The 27,415-nt window shown below is 42.4% G+C and overlaps 1 protein-coding gene across 2 annotated transcripts; it reads right to left on the reverse strand.

The window, feature by feature from the left end:
* carm1 (coactivator-associated arginine methyltransferase 1) lies at positions 1-27,344 on the reverse strand. 2 transcript variants are annotated; one of them, XM_076082491.1, is made up of 16 exons: positions 27,147-27,344; positions 20,674-20,799; positions 19,635-19,741; positions 14,784-14,888; positions 13,961-14,071; positions 13,650-13,827; positions 9,191-9,281; positions 8,846-8,927; positions 8,649-8,734; positions 8,462-8,551; positions 8,220-8,357; positions 7,086-7,175; positions 6,854-6,966; positions 4,541-4,657; positions 3,019-3,087; positions 1-2,897 (listed from the first exon to the last, which is right to left on the reverse strand). In XM_076082491.1, the coding sequence occupies exons 1-16, from the start codon at positions 27,286-27,288 to the stop codon at positions 2,758-2,760; spliced, it is 1,785 nt and encodes a 594-aa protein (XP_075938606.1). In that variant the 5' UTR covers positions 27,289-27,344; the 3' UTR covers positions 1-2,757. The 2 variants fall into 2 exon arrangements, with proteins under 2 accessions (XP_075938606.1, XP_075938613.1); XM_076082498.1 differs by having other exon boundaries at positions 4,580-4,657; positions 27,147-27,343.
* Positions 27,345-27,415: the final 71 nt, after the last annotated feature.

Genomic DNA, 27,415 nt, shown 5'->3' on the forward strand with positions numbered 1-27,415 from the left:
TGACAGTGAGTAAGGTGTTATTACTGGAACACAGAAATGACAGAACAGGACACACAGGCTTCCTCACACTTTTCCATGATAAAAAAAAGTGAATGCCGCTACTACACAGAGCAAATAATTCAACGACAACAAAAAGAAAAAGGGGACACGATGGCTATAGGCTAGTAAACATCTGGTGTGTGTCCGCAGTCTATTCGACAAATTAAAAAGTACTACAACACCTGATTTCAGGATGGTTTTGGAACATCTCCACCACATTTAATTTGCTTTCTCTTTTTTTTCTCCTTTTTTTTTTCGTTTGTTGTTTTTTGTGAAAGAAAAAAAAAACGAAACAAAATAAAGATAACAAAAAAGGTTAATCCTACAAAGAGACTTTTTTTCCTCAGCTCTCTTAAAACTTTTCTAACTCGTAATATTTTCAAGTCCGATAGTTGTGACACTGGAAGCAATGCATACGTGTGTCAGTCCTCTCTCCGCGACTGATAAAAGGGGGAAGAGGGTGTCGGGGGCGTGATATGTCGGAGGGCATACATGGTGATCAGACAAGTGTTGGTGGTGGTGGTGGGGGGGGGGGGGGGGGGGCGGACTTGCCTCCCACGCCTCGACGTTGAAGTCTCTTCGTCTTGAAGGAGGTCGGGAGGAAGGGGGTGGGGGAGGTTGGTAAGGATGTAAACTGGAACGCTGCCAATCCAGCACAGCTTCACTCACTCCGGCGGCCGGCCGGCTGCCACGTGGGGATCATTGGTCCTTACCGGTTTGTTGTCAGAATCTTCCCCCCCTCCGACTGTGCCGGAGGTATCTGGCCGGGGAGGAGCTGCTGATATGTCCACAAGGATAAAAAAGAAAAGAAAAACTGGGCGTTTTGGGTGAAGAGAACCGTGCGATGGGAGCAGCAGGTTTACAGCTCTAGCTTAAAATAAGACGCAGTTTCTTTTTGGCGAGTTTGTCCCACTGGTCACCTTCCATGTTGAAATTATCTCTCAAGCTATCGCAACTGGCACTTTTTTTGTATGCACAACTAAAAGGCAACAAAAAGAAAAGCTCTTCGACTCGGGAGCTCTTGGTGTGGCCTTTCAGAACGGCTATGCACACTTCCCTTTTAGACGCGATCGTACGTGATACGACCTGCTCGAAGCCTTAAACCTACCGCGAAAGTGAGAGAATGAGAACATGTAGCGCATTTTAAGGTGCTTGTTTGCCATCAAAACCCAAAGTGAATTTCAGTGAGTCTGGTACAGATTTATCTCGGTGGTCATAGGCGAGCTCTGACGAAAAATACACCTTCCGACAACTCCTTTTATTCATTTCTCTTAAGAGCAGATTAAAAATGTCCCCTGGCTTTTTGGTCAGTTTTGGAGGGTGCTCAAACTAGCAGCTCTTCTATGACAAGACACTGCGTGTTAGTGAAAAAACCTCCGGCAAACTGGTCCGTAAACTTATCATTTTTAAAGTTTTATTTTTACATTTTAGTAGTTTTTATGTAAAGTTCAACTAAGACAGGTGTGTTTTTTAACTTTAACTTTTCCCCTGCTTCTGGCCTTTGAGCTAGGCTAATATCGCGGGAATGCGTAAGATGTGCGAGCACATTTAAAGCTGCGCTGATCAATATTTGGATTTTTAACGACGGATCGATTGTGTAGTGTGAACGGTGTCAACCGACTGCTTTTTACGCGTGGACAAACGTCAAATCGTGCAGCTTATGTTTTCAAATGAGGTCGACTATCATCTGACGTGTTGTGCGCTAACATGCTAGCACGGAGCCCACTTCCTGTCGGTTGTAGTGTACGCCGAGGTGTTAGCAAAGAGGACTGGAACCTAAAAATCTACAGCGGACGAGACGAATGCAGCGCTTTATCTCTTTGCTCAGCACGGAAGGTGACCGGTGTGCCGTTCTCCCGAAACTTGATGCTTGCATCCACACCACTGCTTTAAAGTGGAACGTCACTTGTTTTGTACAAGTCACAAAAAATAAAAAAAGCATATTTTCCGTACTCTTTTGGGTGCTCTGGCTTCAGTTTTCTGATATCTCCTCCTAAAACCCAACTGTCTGCATATCGGGGTGAAAAAAAATCACTTGTGATTTGTCTCACGTGAGTCCGTCTCTTGAGGAAAGTGCGGCGGGGCCCTTGAGGACTGGATCAGATATGAGAAGCCTACATGGCAGCCCAGAGACGAGCATTGATGATGTCGATGATGATGATGATAATGGCGCCCTGCTGTACAAATTAAAAGCTTTAGTGTAGATGTGGTGTGGAGAACTGTAGGAACGGACTGGTGCTGGGATCTGGCAGCGAGTTGAGTCTCAGGGTACAAAGGGGTTTGAAGAAACACTTCGGAGGTCATTATGACACCAAAAAAAACAAGACGTTAAAAAAACGATAAAGGAGGGGAAGTGGAGGGACTCAGATACATGTTGAAGGGAGGAGGGGATAGATCAGAACAGCTGTGCATCTCAGCTGTGCACGAATTGAAGTCCCAATGGATCCGAGGAGGGAGGGGTTATGAGGTTTCGTCTGTCAGCGAGACAAAAGAGTCTGGACGGATACGAGAGCGTTCGACCGTTCATATAGTGATGGACTGAACAAAGTAGAATGAGGGGGACGAACAAGGGGAGGCAGTGCCAGCACAGCACTGGTTTTGGTATATCGGTTTTGGCTGCGGTCGGTGCGTCGGTCGGGGCTGGAGGGTCGGGGGGGCTGGGAATCTCTTGTCATGCGGGGGCGGGGCGGTCGAAGGGGTCTCCGCGAGGTCCTCGCCTTAACTGCCGTAATGCATGGTGTTGCTGGGGATGACCATCGGCGAGGCCATGGAGATTGCGGCGCCCCCCATGGTGAACTGGTTGGTGACGGGATAGTAAGTACCGCTGCTGCTGGGACCCGACTGGCCCGTGGTGGCTCCTGGGGGAGGACAAACAAAGCATGATGGCGTTTCCAACTGGAGATGGTCCATTTCTGTGAGGCAGCCTGATGCGTTTCTCTACTGTGGTGTTTGTTTAAATAAAGTGTTAAGAGGACGTACCCTGGACAATTCCTGTGCTCATGATGGAGCCCATCCTGGAGTGGGTGTGGTTTACAATTCCGGTGTTCACTGTGACCAATCAGAGAGGGGAGAGCACAGTTAATGATACGTGCAGCGCTTCAACACATTTTAGCTTCCTGTTTTTAGCTACAAAACAAAATGGTGGGAGCCCTTAAGAGCCCCTCACACAACACAAGAGTAGTTCAGCCAATCAGACGGCAGAGAGGCTGTCGAAAACACCTTCACGTGTAAGTGTGGTCGCTGCGGGAAACATTTGAAAAAGCTGAAACACTGTCGGAGCTGTTAAAATGGGAAGTGGAAACTGAAGCCCTGAAAGGAGTTGAAGTGTAGGGGGTGGAGTGGGAGTGGGAGGTGTCAGTTTACGTGAAAATGCCGAGGAGTGCCAGTTCAAGTGAATAAACTGAAAGATGGTGTCCGTGTTGCCCGGTGTACCGATGCTAGATCTCAATACCCAAAGCAGACACCTTTAATCGTTAGTGAGAGAACATCCGGCTGGCCAGGATTACTTCTGTTGTGCATCTTGTTACATTGCTAAATGCCACTCTTACAAACCATTAATGTTTGTGCATATTCCCAGAGATACGGTGCATTCCTTAAGTATGCGATTCCATTTCCTCAGTGGATAGTTTAAGTAATCTTTTTATATTCCATCCAGGCATTAAAACCCTTCTTCTCACCAGACACCACCGTCTTTCTGATCACCGTGAAATGGAAAGAAAGGAAAAGCAGCCCACCGAGAGTAAGAGCCGCTCCCACACAAACACTTGTAACATGTTAAAAAAAATGATTAATTCAGAAGTATCAGACTGACCGCCGACCGATTGGTGCATCTCTAGCAGCGAGATAATTAGCCATGGTATTGTATCAAAGTCGTAATTCTGGTATCGTAAGAACACTGGTTAGGAGTACATTCAGGGTGACCAGAGAAAATTAGAAGAGCTGATGTCGTTTTTTGTTTTTTTTGTCATTCAAAAAGGCCAAAAACCTGAGACAAAAGATTTGAAGTGTGATTTGAAGTGTTAGCATTAAAATGGGTTGAAATGTCAACCGAAGAGCAAGAGTAAGAGATGAAAGAGGTTGAAATGTCATTAAAAGTTCAAAGGGAGGAAGCATATACTGCAAGAGTTATTTGTGGAAAAATGTAATTATCAAATTATAAACACCGTCAACTACTGAGTTACACAAACGCATTGTTAAACTGTTGATTAGTAACATTACACATTTGACATTCATCAATCTGACACTAAACATCAAGTAGAAAAGGTGTTGAAACACTACTCCGCTTCACTTGTCATGAGCTCACATATGTCGCCACATTTCTACAGACCACAGGTGGGGGAAAATGTTTGGTTAGCCATTGTTTTCTCCATGATACATACAGTGCTGCAGAGCTGACTGGAGACCAGAATACTTCTGTTCAAACTGCCAGTCTGCAACGTCATGCTGCGCTGCAGACCCTCTCTCAGTCGCTCTGCGCTGTGCTCCCCACTACGTTAAGTACCATGAGATGTTGAGAAGTCGGGGGGAGTGCGATTCGTACCGAGGGGGATGAGGTTGTTGTGAGACACCGCCGGGCCGCTGCCAATGACTGTGCTGAGGTCATAAGCTGCAGGCATCCCTACAGGGGGGGAGACACAAAAAACATAATAATCAACACGTACTACAAAGAAGTCATCAGATTCAGCGTTCTCAGTAAATACAGCTCTTCTTAGTGCAGGGCCTGGTGACACCATGTGACTTGGGAGAGGGGGAGGGAGAGGGAGGGGCAGACCTCGCAGAGTGTCCGTACCGTCTCCCATCACGTTTGTTGAGGACGGGTTCTTGAATGCAGTTTTCAGCACTGCTCAGCAGGTGTTACTGAATCCATGCGGAGGGATGGGATGGCAACCGCTGGTTTGCAACATGGTTATTAATGTTTCAAAATTCTGATTCAGAATATCTTGTGTTTTGCATTTGTCCGTATGACCTGTAGATTGTTTGCAGTGTTACTTTAAAGTTACCGTGAGGAACTTTAATGCTGATGCCGCTGTATGACCTACATGAGTAAACGAGACCATCAGCGAGCACATCGCCTATTTCTCTCTCATTATTCTTAATGCTCGTCATCGAAATGATGCAGGTTCACCAGAAACTCCTCAAACTCAGACTCCAGCGGAGCCAGCGACAAGCCTGCCGTGGACGGACCCAGATCCAGCTTTGCCACTGTCTTGGACCTGCAGTTGGAGCTCCAGAGGGGAACCAGAACCAGGACTGAGCGGGGCAGACTGTCAGACCCTGCTACAGTAAAACCAGAGGTTTTCTAAAGAGAGCCTGGTGCTTGGTGACACTAAACCTTTTAGTCCCACAGGGGCTGCCAAAAGCAACAGTGTAGCTTTTTGAATCATGTCATTAGAAAATGTTCTCGTTTGGGAAAACAAGGCAGAACCTAAAGCCGAGGCCTTAAAGGTTTTCACAAGTTCAGGTTATGAGTTAAGACGTATGAATAAAGCGCGTTGGTAGGTTTGGTAGGCACACACAAACATCTACTATATACACTCACCGGCCACTTTATTAGGCACAGCTGTTCAATTGCTTGTTAACACAAATCAACCAATCACATGGCAGCAACTCAATGCATTTAGGCATCTAGACGTGGTGAAGACGACTTGCTGAAGTTCAAAGCGAGCATCAGAATGGGGAAGAAAGGGGATTGAAGTGACTTTGAACGTGGCATGGTTGTTGGTGCCAGACGGGCTGGTCTGAGTATTTCAAAAACTGCTGACCTACTGGGATTTTCACGCACAACCATGTCTAGGGTTTACAGAGAATGGTCCGAAAAAGAGAAAATATCCAGTGAGCGGCAGTTGTGTGGACGAAGATGCCTTGTTGATGTCAGAGGTCAGAGGGGAATGGGCAGAGTGGTTGGAGCTGATAGAAAGGCAACAGTAACTCAAATAACCACTCGTTACAACCAAGGTATGTCTCTGAACACACAATACGTGGAACCTTGAAGCAGACGGGCTACAGCAGCAGAAGACCACACCGGGTAACACTCCTGTCAGCTAAGAACAGGAAACTGAGGCTACAATTCACACAGGCTCACCAATATGCGACACTAGAAGATTGGAAAAACGTTGCCTGGTCTGATGAGTCTCAATTTCAGCTGCCACATTCAGATGGTAGGGTCACAATTTGGCATCCAATAGAGCACCTTTGGGATGTGGTGGAACGGGAGATTCGCATCATGGATGTGCAGTCGGACAAATCTGCAGCAACTGCGTGATGCTATCATGTCAATATGGACCAATGCTACGAAGAATTAAGGCAGTTCTGAAGGCAAAAGGGGGTCCAACCCGGTACTAGCAAGGTGTGCCTAATAAAGTGGCCGGTGAGTAAACACACACATATATGTATATATAAATACATACTAGGGTGTAACGGTTCACAAAATTCTCGGTTCGGTTCAATACGATACAGTGGAGCCACGGTTCAGTACGTTTTCAATACAGCAAAAAAGCAGAAATGCCAAATCCTCGCTGGTGACACTCTCAAGAGGGCGTGTCTGAAGCGGTGTGTAGTCCGTGACATCCGACCGTGTGTTGTCAGAGCAACAGCGGGAGCTTCGGACATTTGATTCTCAATAACATTGGATGTTCGTACAGCCTGGTTTTCCGCTCCAGAGTAGGGTCTCGTATCCGCGGCTATAAATATAACAATTGCTGTGGCGCTTGCTTTAGCCCCGTTTGAATCAGTAGGGAACAGCTGCCTAAGCCGGGGTGCCTCTTATAAACACATGGAGGATCGCCGTCATCTACCAGTGTTTATGTGTGTTCACCTGATACAGCCATCCCCTGATTCATGTTGTAGGCCGTGCCCGTGTTCCACATGTTCTCAGACGGGGAGGTGTAGTGTGAGCCAGGAGGGGGGTTGGGGGTGGTGCCTGTGTACCTGCGAATACAGACACACACACGTTTAACATGGGAGAGGCGGACAGTGCTCCCCGTCTTACATGTCAAACGGTGCCATCCGGATCCAGGTGTGTTGCTGGGGTCAAGAGACCAACTCACCTGAAAAAGGGGTTCTTCAAGTCCAGGAGGTTGCTGGACTTTGATCCGGTCTGGTCCACCTGGGCAACAATACTGATGTCGTAGCTTTGTCTGTTGAGAGGGAGATCATTGAGAGCATGAGATGAGGGGAAGCGTACCACTCTCGTGTCTGTACAGTAATCATGACGCTACAGCTAGCACACGATTTCTAGTTTTTGAAAGAGGAAAGTGAAAGGTTTATCCCCAGAAATCAGGCTGCGTTTATGACATGCATTACTTCTGTCGGCTACTTCTGCATCCACAAAGCAAGAGCACATCCTGAAGTGTGATTCGATGGATTTCATCGTTGGAATATGTTCTATTCATTTACAATGCGCTGTTCTGTGGCTTATGACTGGCCAGAGTTGTCAATTACCACTCTTACAAACCATTAATGTCTGTGCATATTCCCGGGGTAAATTGAATTTCATGAATGGATAGTTAGGTGGCTGGACTATTTGGAAGACAGAACACCAAATTGGTAAGTAAGTTAAAGTAACAGATGTATTTTCCTCCCTGTCTGCCCGTCTTGTACAGGGGACAAAGAGCTGATAGTGTTGCGTCATATATTCCACAGATAACTTGTGTGGGGGGAAATAAAGTGAAAGCGGGTCAGATGTGTATACCACCTGTCTGCTTGCTGTAAAATCAGCTGCTCCCGGGGACGCAAACTTAAAGCCCACATTTTATAACCCTATGGCTGGAATAATGCATTGAATGTTTTTACATGGAGTGGAGAATTACTTTCCAATTAAAATATCCCAAACCATCTAAATAAGAATATCTTTTACTTTATTTAAAGTCTGTCTGGCATTTAATGGCCCCTGCCTCTCCTGGTCTCGAAGGAGAGTCTTTAACAGTTATTTAGATTGTTATCAGGAGTTCAACACATGCACGCAGATATTTTCAGCAAAAGTGGCCATCATGGCAACGATGCAAAACGGTTATGTAGGCCGACGTCCCCCACCTGGTCACTAACCGGAGCCCAGCTCCACAGACCAATAGTTTGAAAAACGTCCCACTGGATGCCCAAAAACCCCAATATGAAGCGTCTGACATGTAGGAGTAAGAGGTGGACCAGCATGCTGAAGAGGACTACGTTCACAAGCGTCCTACCTCTTGTTGGCCATCAGCATGGCAGTGCCGGACAGCGTGTCGCCAGCCTTGGTGAAGAGGGGGGACTGCAGCAGACAGCGCACCTGGTACCAGTGGGTGAGGGGCTCCGTAGGTGCTGTGGACAGCCATACTGTCATCCTGCAGAGATACGGTGCAAGGTCAAGACGACTGTGTGGGGCTAACTCAAGGCATTTCTTTAGATTCAAGCCACTCATGTGTTTATCAGTAACTGGTGGACTTACGATGATCCCATAAACGCCACATCAAACCAGAAAGCCAGGCCGTGCACCAGGCCTGAGTGCATCATGTGGAACTTAAAAGGAATCTCTATCCTGGGACCCAAAAGAAATGGCAGAAGAGACATTAATTACATTGGGTATAAGTAAACATTTTACACACACAAGCATTTCCACACACACACACACACACCTGTAGAGATCCTCTTCTTTGGCCTCCAGGAAGTTGACTGTGTATTTGACCGACTTGGCCATCAGAATACGGATATCAAATGTGTCCTGTGGAGGAGAGCACAAAAACAAAATCCAGATCCGTGCGACTCAAATCCAACACTGTCACACGGCCAGTGTAAAAGAAACCTGTGTATGTGTGCGTGGTGGATGACGTACCACAATAGGCTGGCGGAAATACTCATCCACTGCTGCTCCCCGCAGGGCAGAGAGGTCTACACCATGGAAGGAGGGCTGGTACCTGAGGGCCAAAGAAGGAAGTCACGTTTCATTTTTAAATTGGTCCCACTGATCACAATAAAAATATTGAAAATAACAAGTTAAGTTGGCAGTGAAGACTAATCAGTGGTTTGCAGTGGTTTATTTATCAATGGAAACACGGAAATAACCGTTCTAATATGTAATGAACTGGATCGCTTCGTGGAAATGTGGCTTTTGACAGTTATTTTGATTGTTCTGCAATCAAACTGTGGCCCCTCTATCCCACCCTCTTCCCCTCCTCACCAGAAGTTGGCCTTGGTGAACTGCTCCATGTAGAGTTGCTCATCTGTGAAGGGGGCCAGGTGGACGTCACCGATGGTGGGGAACATTTTACCTGAAACACACAACCACCGAGGAGGCCAGTCAAAAACAAGACTGATGTACTGGCAGCAATTTACAACACATGAGAATTAAATGTTCTAAACTGACATTGAACCATTTTGAAACTGGACTGGATTGTGGACTTGTATATATTTGTCTGTACTCATTGTGGACTTGTATATATTTGTCTGTACTCACTGTGGACTTGTATATATTTGTCTGTACTCACTGTGGACTTGTATATATGTGTCTGTACTCACTGTGGACTTGTATATATTTGTCTGTACTCACTGTGGACTTGTATATATTTGTACTCACTGTGGACTTGTATATATTTGTCTGTACTCACTGTGGACTTGTATATATTTGTCTGTACTCACTGTGGACTTGTATATATGTGTCTGTACTCACTGTGGACTTGTATATATTTGTCTGTACTCACTGTGGACTTGTATATATTTGTACTCACTGTGGACTTGTATATATTTGTCTGTACTCACTGTGGACTTGTATATATTTATCTGTACTCACTGTGGACTTGTATATATTTGTCTGTACTCACTGTGGACTTGTATATATTTGTCTGTACTCACTGTGGACTTGTATATATGTGTCTGTACTCACTGTGGACTTGTATATATTTGTCTGTACTCACTGTGGACTTGTATATATTTGTACTCACTGTGGACTTGTATATATTTGTCTGTACTCACTGTGGACTTGTATATATTTATCTGTACTCACTGTGGACTTGTATATATTTGTCTGTACTCACTGTGGACTTGTATATATTTGTCTGTACTCACTGTGGACTTGTATATATTTGTCTGTACTCACTGTGGACTTGTATATATTTGTCTGTACTCACTGTGGACTTGTATATATTTGTCTGTACTCACTGTGGACTTGTATATATTTGTCTGTACTCACTGTGGACTTGTATATATTTGTCTGTACTCACTGTGGACTTGTATATATTTGTCTGTACTCACTGTGGACTTGTATATATTTGTTTGTACTCACTGTGGACTTGTATATATTTGTCTGTACTCACTGTGGACTTGTATATATTTGTCTGTACTCACTGTGGACTTGTATATATTTGTCTGTACTCACTGTGGACTTGTATATATTTGTCTGTACTCACTGTGGACTTGTATATATTTGTACTCACTGTGGACTTGTATATATTTGTCTGTACTCACTGTGGACTTGTATATATTTGTCTGTACTCACTGTGGACTTGTATATATTTGTCTGTACTCACTGTGGACTTGTATATATTTGTACTCACTGTGGACTTGTATATATTTGTCTGTACTCACTGTGGACTTGTATATATTTGTCTGTACTCACTGTGGACTTGTATATATTTGTCTGTACTCACTGTGGACTTGTATATATTTGTCTGTACTCACTGTGGACTTGTATATATTTGTCTGTACTCACTGTGGACTTGTATATATTTGTCTGTACTCACTGTGGACTTGTATATATTTGTACTCACTGTGGACTTGTATATATTTGTCTGTACTCACTGTGGACTTGTATATATTTGTACTCACTGTGGACTTGTATATATTTGTACTCACTGTGGACTTGTATATATTTGTACTCACTGTGGACTTGTATATATTTGTCTGTACTCACTGTGGACTTGTATATATTTGTCTGTACTCACTGTGGACTTGTATATATTTGTCTGTACTCACTGTGGACTTGTATATATTTATCTGTACTCACTGTGGACTTGTATATATTTGTCTGTACTCACTGTGGACTTGTATATATTTGTCTGTACTCACTGTGGACTTGTATATATTTGTCTGTACTCACTGTGGACTTGTATATATTTGTCTGTACTCACTGTGGACTTGTATATATTTGTCTGTACTCACTGTGGACTTGTATATATTTGTCTGTACTCACTGTGGACTTGTATATATTTGTCTGTACTCAATGTGGACTTGTATATATTTGTCTGTACTCACTGTGGACTTGTATATATTTGTCTGTACTCACTGTGGACTTGTATATATTTGTTTATTCTCACTGTGGACTTGTATATATTTGTTTATTCTCACTGTGGCCTTGTACATATTTGTTTATTCTCACTGTGGACTTGTATATATTTGTCTGTACTCACTGTGGACTTGTATATATTTGTCTGTACTCACTGTGGACTTGTATATATTTGTCTGTACTCACTGTGGACTTGTATATATTTGTCTGTACTCACTGTGGACTTGTATATATTTGTCTGTACTCACTGTGGACTTGTATATATTTGTCTGTACTCACTGTGGACTTGTATATATTTGTCTGTACTCAATGTGGACTTGTATATATTTGTCTGTACTCACTGTGGACTTGTATATATTTGTCTGTACTCACTGTGGACTTGTATATATTTGTTTATTCTCACTGTGGACTTGTATATATTTGTTTATTCTCACTGTGGCCTTGTACATATTTGTTTATTCTCACTGTGGACTTGTATATATTTGTCTGTACTCACTGTGGACTTGTATATATTTGTCTGTACTCACTGTGGACTTGTATATATTTGTCTGTACTCACTGTGGACTTGTATATATTTGTCTGTACTCACTGTGGACTTGTATATATTTGTCTGTACTCACTGTGGACTTGTATATATTTGTCTGTACTCACTGTGGACTTGTATATATTTGTCTGTACTCACTGTGGACTTGTATATATTTGTCTGTACTCACTGTGGACTTGTATATATTTGTCTGTACTCACTGTGGACTTGTATATATTTGTCTGTACTCACTGTGGACTTGTATATATTTGTCTGTACTCACTGTGGACTTGTATATATTTGTCTGTACTCACTGTGGACTTGTATATATTTGTCTGTACTCACTGTGGACTTGTATATATTTGTCTGTACTCACTGTGGACTTGTATATATTTGTACTCACTGTGGACTTGTATATATTTGTACTCACTGTGGACTTGTATATATTTGTCTGTACTCACTGTGGACTTGTATATATTTATCTGTACTCACTGTGGACTTGTATATATTTGTCTGTACTCACTGTGGACTTGTATATATTTGTCTGTACTCACTGTGGACTTGTATATATTTGTCTGTACTCACTGTGGACTTGTATACATTTGTCTGTACTCACTGTGGACTTGTATATATTTGTCTGTACTCACTGTGGACTTGTATATATTTGTCTGTACTCACTGTGGACTTGTATATATTTGTCTGTACTCACTGTGGACTTGTATATATTTGTCTGTACTCACTGTGGACTTGTATATATTTGTCTGTACTCACTGTGGACTTGTATATATTTGTTTATTCTCACTGTGGACTTGTATATATTTGTTTATTCTCACTGTGGCCTTGTACATATTTGTTTATTCTCACTGTGGACTTGTATATATTTGTCTGTACTCACTGTGGACTTGTATATATTTGTCTGTACTCACTGTGGACTTGTATATATTTGTCTGTACTCACTGTGGACTTGTATATATTTGTCTGTACTCACTGTGGACTTGTATATATTTGTCTGTACTCAATGTGGACTTGTATATATTTGTCTGTACTCACTGTAGACTTGTATATATTTGTCTGTAGTCACTGTGGACTTGTATATATTTGTTTATTCTCACTGTGGCCTTGTATATATTTGTCTGTACTCACTGTGGACTTGTATATATTTGTTTATTCTCACTGTGGACTTGTATATATTTGTTTATTCTCACTGTGGACTTGTATATATTTGTCTGTACTCACTGTGGACTTGTATATATTTGTCTGTACTCACTGTGGACTTGTATATATTTGTCTGTACTCACTGTGGACTTGTATATATTTGTCTGTACTCACTGTGGACTTGTATATATTTGTCTGTACTCACTGTGGACTTGTATATATTTGTCTGTACTCACTGTGGACTTGTATATATTTGTCTGTACTCACTGTGGACTTGTATATATTTGTCTGTACTCACTGGACTTGTATATATTTGTCTGTACTCACTGTGGACTTGTATATATTTGTCTGTACTCACTGTAGACTTGTATATATTTGTCTGTAGTCACTGTGGACTTGTATATATTTGTCTGTACTCACTGTGGACTTGTATATATTTGTCTGTACTCACTGTGGACTTGTATATATTTGTCTGTACTCACTGTGGACTTGTATATATTTGTATATTCTCACTGTGGCCTTATCATGTTAATTAATCCAATGATATCTGAAACAGCCGGCAGAATTGCAGTGCTTTCCAAAGGTTGTTTCTGCTGCTCCTTTACTAACTTTCACCCCTCATCCTACCATTTACCACATCATTTCCCATGTGCCATTCTTCTGTACCCCAAACCTGCTCACCATTGGGTTTGAGGAACTTCTTGGCATGCAGGTAGCTCTCCAGCATGCGCTCATTGAACAGCATGTAGCCCATGGGCTCTGAGATGATGATGTCCACCTGCTCGGGGAGCGTCACCTCCTCCACCTTCCCCGGGATGACGATCACGCGATCACCCAGACGGTTACTGTTCACCAGCACCTGTGAGGCAGAGCACAACTTTATACAAGGATCTGAAATCCTGCCTCAAAATAGAGCGACCCGTCAACCAGGTCATTCAAAACATATCAGATTCAGGGAACTGATGTCAGCATTAATCGTTGTGTGTGTGTACCTCAGCGTGCTGTGCCATGGTGCTGGCCTCCACAGCGTAGACCTTCCTGGCCCCAGCTTGGGCTGCAAAGAAAGAGAGGATCCCCGAGCCACAGCCAACATCCAGCACCACCTGTGAGAAAAGAGAACAGGATAAATTACAGGCATATTGTGCCGATGTGACCTCTGAATGACTTGATACCAACACTAATAACAGTCCTGTGACAAAAATACCTCCGTTAATTAAACCAGTGCTCTACTTTAGCCTACACTCTGTAGCATCCAGGACTGGCTTTCACACACAGAAGAAACACTTCACAGTTCAGGTTCCAGTCGTAAAAAGGGATTTAAGTATCTTGTGACCTCATGTAACGTCGTCGGGTAATGAAAGGCTCCTGGAAGTAACGCTCAGTTATTACTGCAGGTAGTAAGCTAGTTAGCCAGGCATGCTGACATTTGCAGTTAGCGTTCGAACGGATAAACTGTTTAATCCATTCCTTAAACTTTTGCTCATGTTCTTGGTTTTGGAAAGGCTAAAAAAACTAAAAAGACACACCACCATGTGAAGTCTCTAAAGCCACGTGCCTTGTTACAGTTGCTAAACTATGACGGGACAATAATTGTTCGTTAGAGGGAGGAGATTAGCAAAGAGTAAATAGTTTAAGACTAATAAGTATTTGTCAAGTTTAAGCTGCTCTTTAGCACTCGTTAATGTCGGTCATATTTTGGTCCGTCTGAATATTAAAACTGTAAATTCAGCCGTTAGCCTTTTAATAAGCTTCTAACTCTGAATCTACGTATAATTGAATGATGAATCCGTCATCTATACGGTGGTGTAAGGATACCTTATCCTTGAAGTCGGTGTGGTTCTGGAGAATAGCCCGTTGGTAAGTCCCTGTCCGAACGTAGTCCTGCATCATGTTCTGTTGCTGAGAGAGGTAGCCATAAAACTGCAGAGAGAGAAAGCCATTATCGTCTATATGAGATCAATGTCGTACGAGTCGACTCAGTGAGGACAGACGAACACATCACATTTCAACACATAAAATATAAGGCCGCAGTCAAAAACTAGGACCAAGTGATTTTCAAATATGCTTTTAGAAAAAATGTATTAATAAAGGAAGAAAAACACATTATCCTCCAAGTCTCTAAGTATTTGATTGACAGCTGGATCTGGAGGGACCCAAAGACGCAATGTCAGCAAACCTGTGCTGGGAACTGTAACTTATACACCAAAGACATTAGCAGTGGTCTTGAAGATTAACACTTGCGTCCCCAGGACAACTTACAGTTACACAACTCTTCTCTTTAAATACACACATGACACTTTAATAACATACCCGTTTTAAAGTACTGTTTGTTTACATATTTTATTGTAAATATTGATATTTTCTATTTTGAAATAATGTCTTTTACTATTGCAATGTTTATTGTCAGTTAGGCAAATTATATGCACAGACAGCGAACGTCTTTAGGACACCGACAGGAAATATAAACTGCAACTCAAAAGTTGTGTAGGTGGTAGAGTCCTTTTTTTATATGAATGGTTTGCAAAATAAGTCATGTTTGGTTAATGAAATGGCTTAGCCAGACTGACAACTGAAAGGGCAGAAAGAGACAAAGATCCTGCTGAGCAACAGTTGAATGAGAATAGAAGAAATCCCCGGTCATTGGTAAAAGGAAGTGAAAGCTGAGCATCAAAATGTGTTCACATTTAAACAAGTTCCTGTTACAGTGTTTCCTATAATGCAGTCTATGACAAGCAGAAACATTAGCAAGTGTTAATACTTCGCCACAATAGACAACGTAGGCTAGAATAGAGTTAGCACTACTGAATAGCAGCTGAACTAACAAATCAATTTAAACCTCTTCAATCTAACCAAGTAGGTTTTTACAGGGCCCCAAAACAAAACGACCACCCAAAATATTTAAAGCCCTGATGCAAGCATCGCTGTGTTTCAATAATGATTGACGCTCACTTATGCTTTTATGGACGGGAAAAAAACTAAAAATCGAAATTTGGGGGGGGGAATGGTTATGATAGTATTCTCCCCTAGCTTCTTCTTTTGGTGCCAAAACTATTTAAAATATATATAATACATTTGGTTTCTGAATTGCACTCTTTTTGTCTGTTATTTGTCTCTGTTAAAGAACTCATTTAAAACCTTTTAAACACTAGCCCTATTTTTAGGCCTCTGCTCGAAAATGGCATACCCATACTAAAGAGACTTCAATTCTGTAACTACAAGGTCTATTTTAATAATTTTTGATGCTATAATTCAGATAACACTTGTGAGATTGTTCAGATGGGTAAATATTGTGTATATGTTGCTGGTTAATATAGTACATGAAGATATTACACAGCTCAAATTGAAAATATTCAGGTTCGCCTGAAAAAAAAGCACTTTTATTGATATTATGTTTTTGAAATAATGCAGCTGAGAGCCTAAAAACTCTCCCAAATCATAGTACAACCGATCAGTAGTCCTAGAATAAAGTTTGGCTGGGATAAAGTGAAGAATAAGAAAGTTAGAGGCTTTTAGTACAGAGAGGTCACGCGAGGTCGTCATTTTGGAACCAGCTGTTGCAGCTCTTACATTGTACTTTTATATACTATATAACTATATATTTCACTTTTTTATCACTCATATTATTCAATACATCTAAATACAGCCGTTTGGCATCATTTTGAGAGCCAGGGTCCTCTCAGAGCCTGTTTCTGTCTCTCATCCATGGGATTTTCTCGTCTGAATTCCAGTTGCTGTGTGTGTATAGAGGTGTAGCTCAGCCTATCATCGGTCGATTTCAGTCAATGAGCCCGCCTTTGACGCGTCAGAGTCTCAGGAAGGCGGTAGTCAAAGCCGGGTGTTGATTGACAGAACTTTAAGCGAGTAAAAATGCAAAAAGTGCCGCGCATCCCCGAACGTAAAATTCCATTCGCCAAAAGTCTGACCACCCACCCCCGGGTCCAGCAAGTTAGATTGACCTCCATTCTACAGGAAACAGATGAGAAACAGACAGGATGTACTTGCCAACAATGTTTCTAGCTTTGAACCGGATAATTATCGCCGTTCTTTTCGTGATTCTTCATAAAGGTAAGCAGATGGCTGTGATTTTTTCCGGTGAAGTGATCTGTTGTGCTGGCGTTGGTGGCTCACAGCTTTGTACTGGTTTCACGGAGAGAAAAACCGAAGGTATTTATGGGTTCTGCGTCGAATTCTCATGCTCGGCGATGTATTGATTAGCCGTTTAGCTGTTAGCTTGTTGTTGGAATATCGAAGCGCAGTAAATAAAACGCCGATTCGTGGTCAGAAATACGTGATATTATGGTACATTTTCTAGTTCCTTATATTAGTAGTGTATAGTTGTGTTTGGAGTGTGTAAAAAGTGACTGATATGATAGTGTTGCCCATATGTTGCTGTTTAATCCGGTATATAAAATGTATACATGCACAATATTCGCTCTCAATATGAGCATTTTTTGGACGATATTTGCTACCCCCCCTAAGCCCGAGAGCCCCCAAATTTGGGGGCGTCGTGTGCTAGAGGAAATAACGAAAAACGTTAAGATAACGGGCGACTAGGGCTGGGCGGTATACCGGTTCAACCGGTATCCCGGTTTTAATTTCCCGTACGATATGAATTTTTCATATACCGTCATACCGGTGCATAGCCGAAACAACTTCTGTCGCTCTTCAACAGGCAGCAAAATATATTGTTCACCGCTGGGAGCGCTACGGTCGGAGCTAGTTGCCTTAGCTGTATTGAGAGGGACCCCTAGTCATGGTCATAACTTTATAATAACAATTAACGCTCTTTAACAGGGCAAAACACCACGACACAACAGTTTGTGACAGATAAACAATTTGTAGCACTAATAATTGTGCATTTATAAAATTTCACCGCCGAACTGCATGCTGGGTACAGCTCGCTAACAGTCTGCTAACAGCTGGGAGAGGCTCTGTCGCGCCAGTAACGTTACATTAAAGAACAGAAAAGAGGGATGCAGGATGAACAAAGACTAAACAACAAAAGGTATTTAGATCAGACACATATGCAACGCTGATTACCGTAATATGTGTGGTATTTGTTATAAATGTACGTTGGTACATAGAGGGTGATAAGAAGCTGTACATGGAGGGGCTTCTTCTTCTTCTTTAAATTCCATTGGCGGATCGCAACCAACTTGCATAGGTACATACCGCCACCTACTGTACCGGAGTGTGCATTTTCAGGGTAAACCTTTTCTTCACTGTTCTGATAATAAAATAAAATAATAAATTAAAATAATATATAAATCGCGATTAAAATATTTAAATCGCGAGTAAAATATTTAAATCGCGAGTAAAATATTTAAATCGCGATTCAAATATTTAAATCGCATGGATTTTTTGCGATAAATCGCGATTAATCGCATTGTTATGACAAAGTTCAATAATGAATTCAAAAGTAGTGTATTGCGCACTTTTATTTCAAAAGTACTGGTATATGAACAAAAGGGCAATAACATTTGGTTTGCAAACACTTATTAAAACAAATAAGGTGCTTTTTAACAGCAGTATTCCCTTTACACAGTAGCGATCATATTTCTTATATTATATGTATATTTTCCCTTTAACTCACGACATGCAGGTAGCATGTTTTATACTTAATGTGAATATAATTCATACTTTGTTGGCATCTTATTCTGAAAACCGGATGTTCGTCTGAAGAAACCGGATGTTGTCTCACGTTAATATTTCCGCTAACTTTCAAAGTCCTTCGCTCGCTCCCGATCTGTGCCGTTTGAATGAGTTTACCGTGAATTTCAGCATATAGGTGCACTAAAATGTAAGTGTCTGCTGACTTTACCACAGCGATGTCCAGTAGTCTCCAGGCAGAGCAACAGCTGGTGCACGTTGTAATGCAGCTTGTCTTGCTTTTGTTTATCAAAACTTCTCCCACAAACTGCAACAACGTAGTCTGCTGAAGATCCTCCACGGACTTTCAAAATAAAAAAATGTGTTAACGCGCTATAAAATAATTGTCGGCGTCAATTAATGAATGCGTTAACGCGATAACGCGTTAACTTGCCCAGCACTAATATATATATAAATAACTAAAGAAATAAACATAAACCACACCTACTCACAACTAAATCCTACGGTCTAATCCTGTTTCTTTCCATGGAGGGACTTAGGACCCAGGGGAATGTAGGTGAAGGAAACAGGAAGTGACGGAACGGAAGACACGCCACACAAACAGCTGTTCACCGCTCGCTGGCCGGCCGTTTATTTTCGGCTTTAATTAATTAATGCTTTAACGCGGAAATAAAAAATACCGTGATATATACCGTAAAACCGCCAGAATCTTACAAAATACCGTGATATGCATTTTTGGTCATACCGCCCAGCCCTACGGGTGACCCCAAACTTTTGAGTGGCAGTGTCTCTTTCTTCATTTGGGGTTCTAATTAGGAGAACATCTGTACACTGTGCAAGAGTTGTGTTCCAGCTAGACATCTCCAATGCTTCATGGAACTGAATTAGGGACACCTTTTAAATAAATAAATGTATTTTATAGAATTTTAAAAAGAATTTCTCCTAATAAAGAACAACGCCAACATGGGGGTAATTATTAAGGTTTGTCATTAAATGACAAAAACGAATCATTCTCATGTGTCAGTCTGCTGTATGTACTTCTTGGGAGCCTCTCACCTGGAAGTACTGTACAGCAGAGGAGTCCTCTGTTCTGTCACTGAAGACTGAGCGCTCATTGACGTGCCCACGACTGTTCTTCAGGAGGTTATAAAAGGACTGAAAGTCTGCAGTGGAACACAAACACACACGTATAAGAAGAACAATGATGCACTTTACACCGGACCCTACATTACACAACAGCATGCATACAGTGCAGTCACAACAGTTATGTTGAATGTTTATGTTTGAACTTGCGCGTGCAAAGGTTACTTCACTTCCTTTTCACGAAGCCCAACGTTAACAGTTTAGAGCAGTATAGAGTTTCAGATATTCGTCATGTTTGAGTCACTTTATAGAAATACCAGAACACAAGCTAAAGTTATGTCTTTTTATTTGACTGTGGTGATGTACGGCATGTTTCTGTTGCTCTGTTTTAGATATTGGTTCAGGTCATCTACTCAATCAGGGATATTGAGAACAGCTTGTTTCATTACTTTGGCTTCATCAAGTCTGCGGCTGACCTTTGAACTTTTTTTCATGTTTGTATTTTCAAAGAGAAAAATATTTTTAGATGAGGATTAATTGAAGACAGCGTCTTGGGTAATGTTGCCTGGGTCGAAAACTTCCCAATTAAAGAGCTGCTAACATTAGCTTCTGATAGCATCTAGGACCAGTGAGAGAGGAAATACAACACAGTGGAAGTGGTTCTGTTTAAATGTAACCTGTAAACCCACAAACTAATGTAGTTAATACACTAAGTAGTGAACTACTTAGCAGGGCATACTAATGTTAGAGCAGATAAACCAAACATTTAATAATTTCTTTAAACAGATTTGCTCTTGATAAAAAAACAAGTAGTCCATAGTATTTTTATACTTGGTTCGACAAAAAAATACTTCCTTTACTGGCAGTATTTTTGACCTAAAATCATGATGTTTCCACATTTTGGCTCATATATACGGTGTGTGTGTGTGTGTGTGAGAGACGGATGTACAGCGTGCAACAGCCATATTGTATTTGGGCGTGTGAGTGTGTGTGTGTGTGTGTGTGTGTGTACCTGCAGGTGAGGAGAACTGCAGCAGGACGCTGTTGCAGCCCAGTGTGATGATGAATGACTGCTTCCCCACGCGGCTGCACTCCGTCTCCCTGGAAACCGAACACTTGAACACACTCGCCTCCTCTCCTGGACAGAAAAAGAACAGAAAAAGTTTGGACAATAAGAGACATGCTGGCCTACAGCCACTGAAAATAAAACCTGTGTGCCGAATACTGCTGGAACTTTACGTGTATTTATACATCTTTAAAGTCAACGATGGCTCTGGAGGAGACGTTTGACTGCCTCGGTAATACAGAGCACTGAAGACGAGCTGTAAGAGGCTGAGTCACATCGGCACTGATTTGACAGCCTGCATGTTCAGCTTAAAGAACATGCTTTGATTTGTATTTTCATTTTGTGTGACGTCTAAAGAGTTTTCTTGCTGCGAGGCACATGTTAGGCCTGACATTTCCATTTCAGATTCAACCCAACCAGCTCCTGTGTGGGAGAGCTGAATGAATTGCACCTCCAGCCTCTTTATCTCCCTCCGCCGCTCTCACACTGTGGAGGGATATGCACGAATGATGAAATTTGGTCCTTTTTTTAAAGAGCTTGAAAAATATAAAATAAAAATACATTTATATATTTCTACAATGTGTCAACGCGAGACAGAATGCGTACAACCAAAATACCCAGCTGGCTCTCTGTACGTTTGTAATAGTCAACGAATCCCAGAACAACATCTAAGACCAAAAGTGTTTGTCCATCTCTCAATACTCTCCGGCTTCTTTACTCAGTCTGGTCCCACTGGTTCCTACTGAACATGGAAATCCACAATAAAAGCCCCACAAATATAAAAGTGTCTTAAGGCTCAGTCATTCGCTGTAGTTTTTACTCAAACAAGAAGAAACGATGGCGTTTGTTGAGGACTATTTTCAGCTGCGTATTAAGCCACATTTGGTGCTCCAGTGAGTGTTTGTGGCAGCAGAAGGATGTATGTGGGATTGAGTCAAAAGGAACTACAGTGTGTGTGTGCGTTTATGGTAATGAAGGAACATGTCACCCAGTGAGACAATGTGGCTCACTGACGTGCTCTTAATAGTTGTTGACAACACAAAATGAAGCCAAAGCGATTGCGATGCATGTTTTCAACCATATAGCTTTTCTTTTGCCAGTCGATACTCGCTGTGTGTGTGTGTGTGCGTGCGTTTGCATCCATTTCCACTTTAGGATAGAAACCTGTGAGAGATACTAAAGCTGCTGTCACCACCATGACTCTTCTGGTTAAAATGCATGCTACAAGAGTTATCTTTTTATTTTTAAATCCCATATCATTTGTCAACCCCATGTTGCGAGATCGGCTTAATAAAGATGACCTGAATAATGCACTGCACTGGTGTAGAAGCACACACCTCCCGAGATAGAACAAGGATGAACAAACAATATGATGGGATAATCACTCTCTTGAACTAAAACTGGAAAGATGGATGATGATGAATGAACACCTCTCAGAACTCCTTCTGTGCGGCCCTGTGCCAATACGTCTCCAGGCTGTGTGAACCTTGTCGTCGCGCAGCAGGCCCGACACAGATGCACAGAGCAGCCTGAGCTAATCCAGCGCCTGTTGAGGGATTAAGTGCAGCACTTCAGATTAAGAGAGAAGCATCCTCAGAGTTCTCCTGCGCCAAACCAACCACGTCTGCCGTCGACCACGTGACAAGACAGCTCGTAACAATGTGAGAAAACATCTAACTCGATACAAACGGGATCCAGGACTACGTACCGGCAGGTGATTCATTTTGATAATTGGATGTTAATGGTGCCCATGTTCCCCAAACACATATCTGATCTCATCAAACAAGAGCCAGGAATGAGTTGGCAGAACTCCAGCTGAGGATCACTTTCCTTCACTACTTTTACCTTCATCACCATAAAGCAAGATTACTAAACTAACAAAAACTGACATCAATAAAGCTGTGGAAGGAAGCGAAGGACAGAGGTCTGATGTCAAATATACACACTTTTAAATGAGTTGTTTCACTATCAAAATGTTTTATTATCATTCTTCCCATTAAAGATGACATCATCTGGGTTATTTTTTTCGCATAAGATACATAAAACATTCTACAACTGTCTTCACATGGCGAGTAGAACTCACCGAGGCAGTTCAGCTGACCTACATGTGTCAAATCTGTGGACTTCCTCTTTGATGACTTTGCAGGATATAAATAGATGGTAGATCCGGTTCTGATGAAAACACCTCCCCTCACTTCTGCAATGCAGTGAACCCTGACCTAATGAGTTGGTGCATGTTTGAAGAGGGTAATCTGAATATTTCTAATAAAAAGGTAATGAACTAAAAGATGTATCATCATCATCAACTACAACGTCTCCTTCAAACAACTGTATTTATTAAAGTTTCTCCCCAAAAAACGACAATTTACAAGATTACATGTGAACACACGTTGACGTTAAAGCCAGAATGCATCATGTTGTAACTGAATGGAGCCTCAGTACGTTATACGCACATCTACACCACTTGCAGTCTCTTTTGATATCCATCTCCTAACAACTCCCTGCTCTTTTTCTATTTCCCAAAATACTCCCACGCTGCAGATTTAAGGCACGTTTTGGCAGGTATGAGGCTGGACTGTCGGTTCCCTTATAGATCTCCTTTTCAGCGCGCCGCAACTCTCACACACAGAACAAACAGGTGCCGTACGTCTTAAGTTACTCGTGAGATTGGTTTTCACAGGGATACAACGCAGGAATCAGGACACCATAGATATCACAGCTTCTACGGTTCTAACTTTACTAATCTTACTGTAGAATGTAGAACACATCCAGTTCAACTGCAACAGTCGTGACAGGATGTTTACACGCGCAAACAGCTGCTCACCTCACATTAGTGCTGGGCGGTATACCGGTTTTTAATTCCAGTATGATATGAATTTTTCACACACCGTCACAGCCGAAACAACTGCTGTCACTCTTCAACAGGCAGCTAAATATATTATTCGCCGCTAAGAGCGCTATAGTCGGAGCTAGTTCCCTTAAGTGTATTGAGAGGGACCTCTAATCATGGTTATAACTTTATAACACAACAATTAATAACCCACAACTAACGCTCTTTAACAGGGCAAAACACCACGACAACAGTTTGTGACAAATAAACAATTTGTAACACTAATAATTGTACATTTATAAAATTACACCGCCGAACGGCATGCTGGGTACAGCTCGCTAGCACAACAGTCTGCTAACAGCTTGGAGAGGCTCCGTCGCTACAGTAACGTTACATTAACGAACAGAAAAGGCCGATGCAGGATGAACAAAGACAGACCGGAGATGCACCGATAGAGTCTGTGCCCAACAGAGGAGCTGGGTCTGCTGTTTGGAAGTGTTCTGGTTTTAAAAAATCCGACATTTTGCGAGTGTCTCGAGCCACTGTTGTTGCCGCTGGTGGTAACACGAGCAACTTACTCCATCACCTCAGCAGAAAACATGTGTTGTAATACCAAGAGTGTGATGATGGCAGTCAACCAGTAACGTTAGCGGGAGTGAAACAGTGAAGCTAAAGGGACAGACATCGCTTCAAGAGGCATTTGCTCGAGGCAGCATATGACAAGAAAAGCAAGTGGTGGAGCGACATTACGAACGCAATAACGATCCAGCTATGCAAGGACATGGTCCCGCTACAGACGGTCGAGAAAGACGGGCTCAGAGCAATGATTTAAACACTGGATTCAAGGTATGTCTTACCGGGGCGACAATACTTAAGCCAAACTGCTATCCCAACATTATACTTTATCCATGATGACATTAAAAAAAATTGTATATTCTATGTACTCCTGACAGTAGCGTAAACCATTATAAAACTATATAAAAACACAGTCAAGAAAAAAAAAATACCGTGATATATCGTAAAACCGCCAGAATCTTAAAAAATACCGTGATACACATATTTGGTCATACCGCCCAGCACTATCTCACATTTTAAAAATCTATAAGAACATTCTCTTGCATCTGTTATTACATCCATTATATTAACTCTTGCCATGTGTATTAGGTAGAGATGCACTCATTGGCCATTTCTGATTTTTAAAAGTCTGACCAACTAATTCTGATTTCTGCCGATTCCCTTTCTAATAACAATAAAAGACTACAAGGCTCCAGAACAACTTGTTTTACAACCGTCCAACCTCACATAAATGATTCTGGTTTTGCTTTGAGTATCGTTAAGCTATTTATTCATGACCTTTTACTTTGAACGTGTTTATTTTGGATTTTTTTACCTCACCAACAACCAGTTACACTTACAGTTAACCTGTTAACATTTCTAGCTTTGTGTACATTCGGTTTTTGCACCTTACTGATAATGTTTATTGTTTGTGTATTTGCACTCTTTCCTACTTTGTACTAACCAGACGGTTTGTTACACAGAATAATCTGAGACGTTGACTTTGAAAAACAGGGCAGGCACTTAAAAAAAAAAATACTTGGCAAATTATTGGATGAACTATCTGTCTATCAATCTTCCGCGGCCTCCTGTCGGGAGTAGACACGTTTTCTTTTCTCTTCTTTCAATGAAGAGATGCTCTCCAGCTCTGATATAACCAACGTTATTGCAGCATCACTGCTAACCTCTTTAGGAGCCGCCATTGTCTCTACATCACACCTAAACCACGCCGGAGCTGCCAGTGATCCTCACACATGCTGAGTGGTAGCTCGGACACAAACGCATTGCTTGAAGCCTGACGAGATGGATTTTTGTGAGATCTTGTGATATCGCACCAATCTAGCTGCAACTGCTGCACAATAATTTCCCTCGGGATAAATAAAAGTTCTATCCAATCTTACGCTTTGTTAACCTAAACTAAACGTCCTGCACCTATTAACATCAACACTCTCCTCCTCCTAAACTTCACCTTGGCATAAAAAAGTAGCCAGTCAGACATAATCGACAAATTGATGCAGCAGAACCTGCGATGTAGTCTTTTTATTCAGCACATTTTCCTCCTTGCCTATGTTACCCACAATGCATCTCAACAGTTGGGTCAGGGATTCTGATGTGTTATGCTGTGGGGCTGCAGAGGTCTGGTAAGATCACTTCTTTCTAACTCCACACCTCCAGATTTCTTTTTACTTTTTAAACTTGTAGTCTTCAGACCCAACCTACGTTAACTGAAGTGACATCACTTAAGGGACATTTATCAGACTTCACGGAGTTCCCTCTGGAGACACCAAAGGTTTCATTCTACTTTTAGGAGTTTCAAGGATTTGTTTGTTGTGCGTTTCCTCTCCAGAAATAGAATGACAGACATGTAACTCAGAGGCTTCTTTACACAGATGACAGTAACAGACACATGGTGACTTTAAATGGCGAATAACGGTGTGTTTGCCCATCTTCTGCATTCTTTTTACTTTTAAATGATTACATTTGTATGTTTTCTACGACCTATATTCCCACACGCGTAGTTTTAACTTCATGTTTTAATGTGTGCTGCCGGAGATGCGTGGGGCCAATTGTCTCAGCGCCATACAAAGTCGATGCGGAGATCCTCCAAAGGTCTACAAATTAACGTCGGTGTGCTTTTCTTTAAGTTCAGCATTTGCAGCAGGGGGGGGGGCTGCGCAGCTGTTGCTTTTCAGCGGGACATCCCATTGAATGAGAAAAGCTGCGGAGGGCTGAAGCGTCCCTGACGCTGCCTCCACGCAGGAGGGAAAGTAGCCGGCTATTGTTCCAATGAGAACAAAGATGAATGTATAAGTAATGAGGGCCCGGTGTCTCTACGCCTCTCAAAACGACAAGACCGCTTTAAGCAACAACAAAAAAAGTAAAAGCGTTCATAAGTTTGTATGTTTACAGCTCTATTACGGAGCTAAATGCAGCGTCAGCCGACCGGACCGCGATGCACGGCGGCGGGTACCGAGTGATGCCCTCTGGTCCAAACAAGCTAGTTAATTCACAACCTAGAAAACTGCCGAATAACATCACCTGGGTCTCTCAAGCACAAGATGGAACAGGCTGAATTTATATTAGTTATGCGACTAAATAAACGTTCGAGAGACATCAAGGGCAAAATACGTAAAATGCTAGCAGTTCGGATGCACGTTAGCTCCTCATTGCCGAACCCGTGCTAGTGGCATTGTTTAGCTAGCATTAAACTACACACAATTTAGCTGCGCTGCTTACTGGTGGGACTAACTAAACTGCGCTGTATGCGCTAATTTTTGTCGAGGTCTCCAACGTGAACTTGTGTGGGAGCTCAGAGCTCAATGTTTGCAAACAACAAGACTCCCTCGGACGAGGAACATTTTTGGAGTTTTAAGGGTTCCCTCGTGATATGTAGGGGGAGGCGACGTTAGCTTCTTGGTGGCTAAAGCTACGTATGGCCGGATTAGCCGTGAGCATTAGCACTGCATAGCATTAGCACTGGCAGTTAGGACAGGCCGAACATCCGAGGAGCATCTGCGGGAAAGGGTCAACTCACCATTGGAGAGATTGATGAGAGCAGCATCGTGAGTGCTCTTGACTTCTAGCCGCAGGGGCTGCTGCTCTGAATGTCGCTGTATGTCTCCATTCGCGTCTCCGATGGAGAGGAGCCGCACACCGGGGAACACCGAGACCGCCATCTTCGATCTGGAAGTAGAGACAGGTCGGTGGCGCTCACATCCAACCACGCACTGCTCTCTGCTGGAGGCAGGCCGGGCATCAACGTGAGAAGGCCCCCAGCAGCGCCACCTGGCGGCTCAAAGTGGG

This window comes from Anarhichas minor, unplaced genomic scaffold, assembly GCF_050575085.1.
Source record: "Anarhichas minor isolate MPS153535 unplaced genomic scaffold, ASM5057508v1 ptg000007l, whole genome shotgun sequence".
Lineage (NCBI taxonomy): Eukaryota > Metazoa > Chordata > Actinopteri > Perciformes > Anarhichadidae > Anarhichas > Anarhichas minor.

What these genes read in the sequence shown, in the direction of transcription:
- carm1 (XM_076082491.1), bottom strand. Translation starts at nt 27,288, where the DNA reads ATGGCGGTCTCGGTGTTCCCCGGTGTGCGGCTCCTCTCCATCGGAGAC. An exon ending in GCAGTTCTCCTCACCTGCAG is followed by an intron (nt 19,742 to 20,673) that starts GTACACACACAC and finishes GTTCCACTGCAG; the next exon opens with ACTTTCAGTCCTTTTATAAC. An exon ending in GAAGTTCCTCAAACCCAATG is followed by an intron (nt 9,282 to 13,649) that starts GTGAGCAGGTTT and finishes TGTGTGTTTCAG; the next exon opens with GTAAAATGTTCCCCACCATC.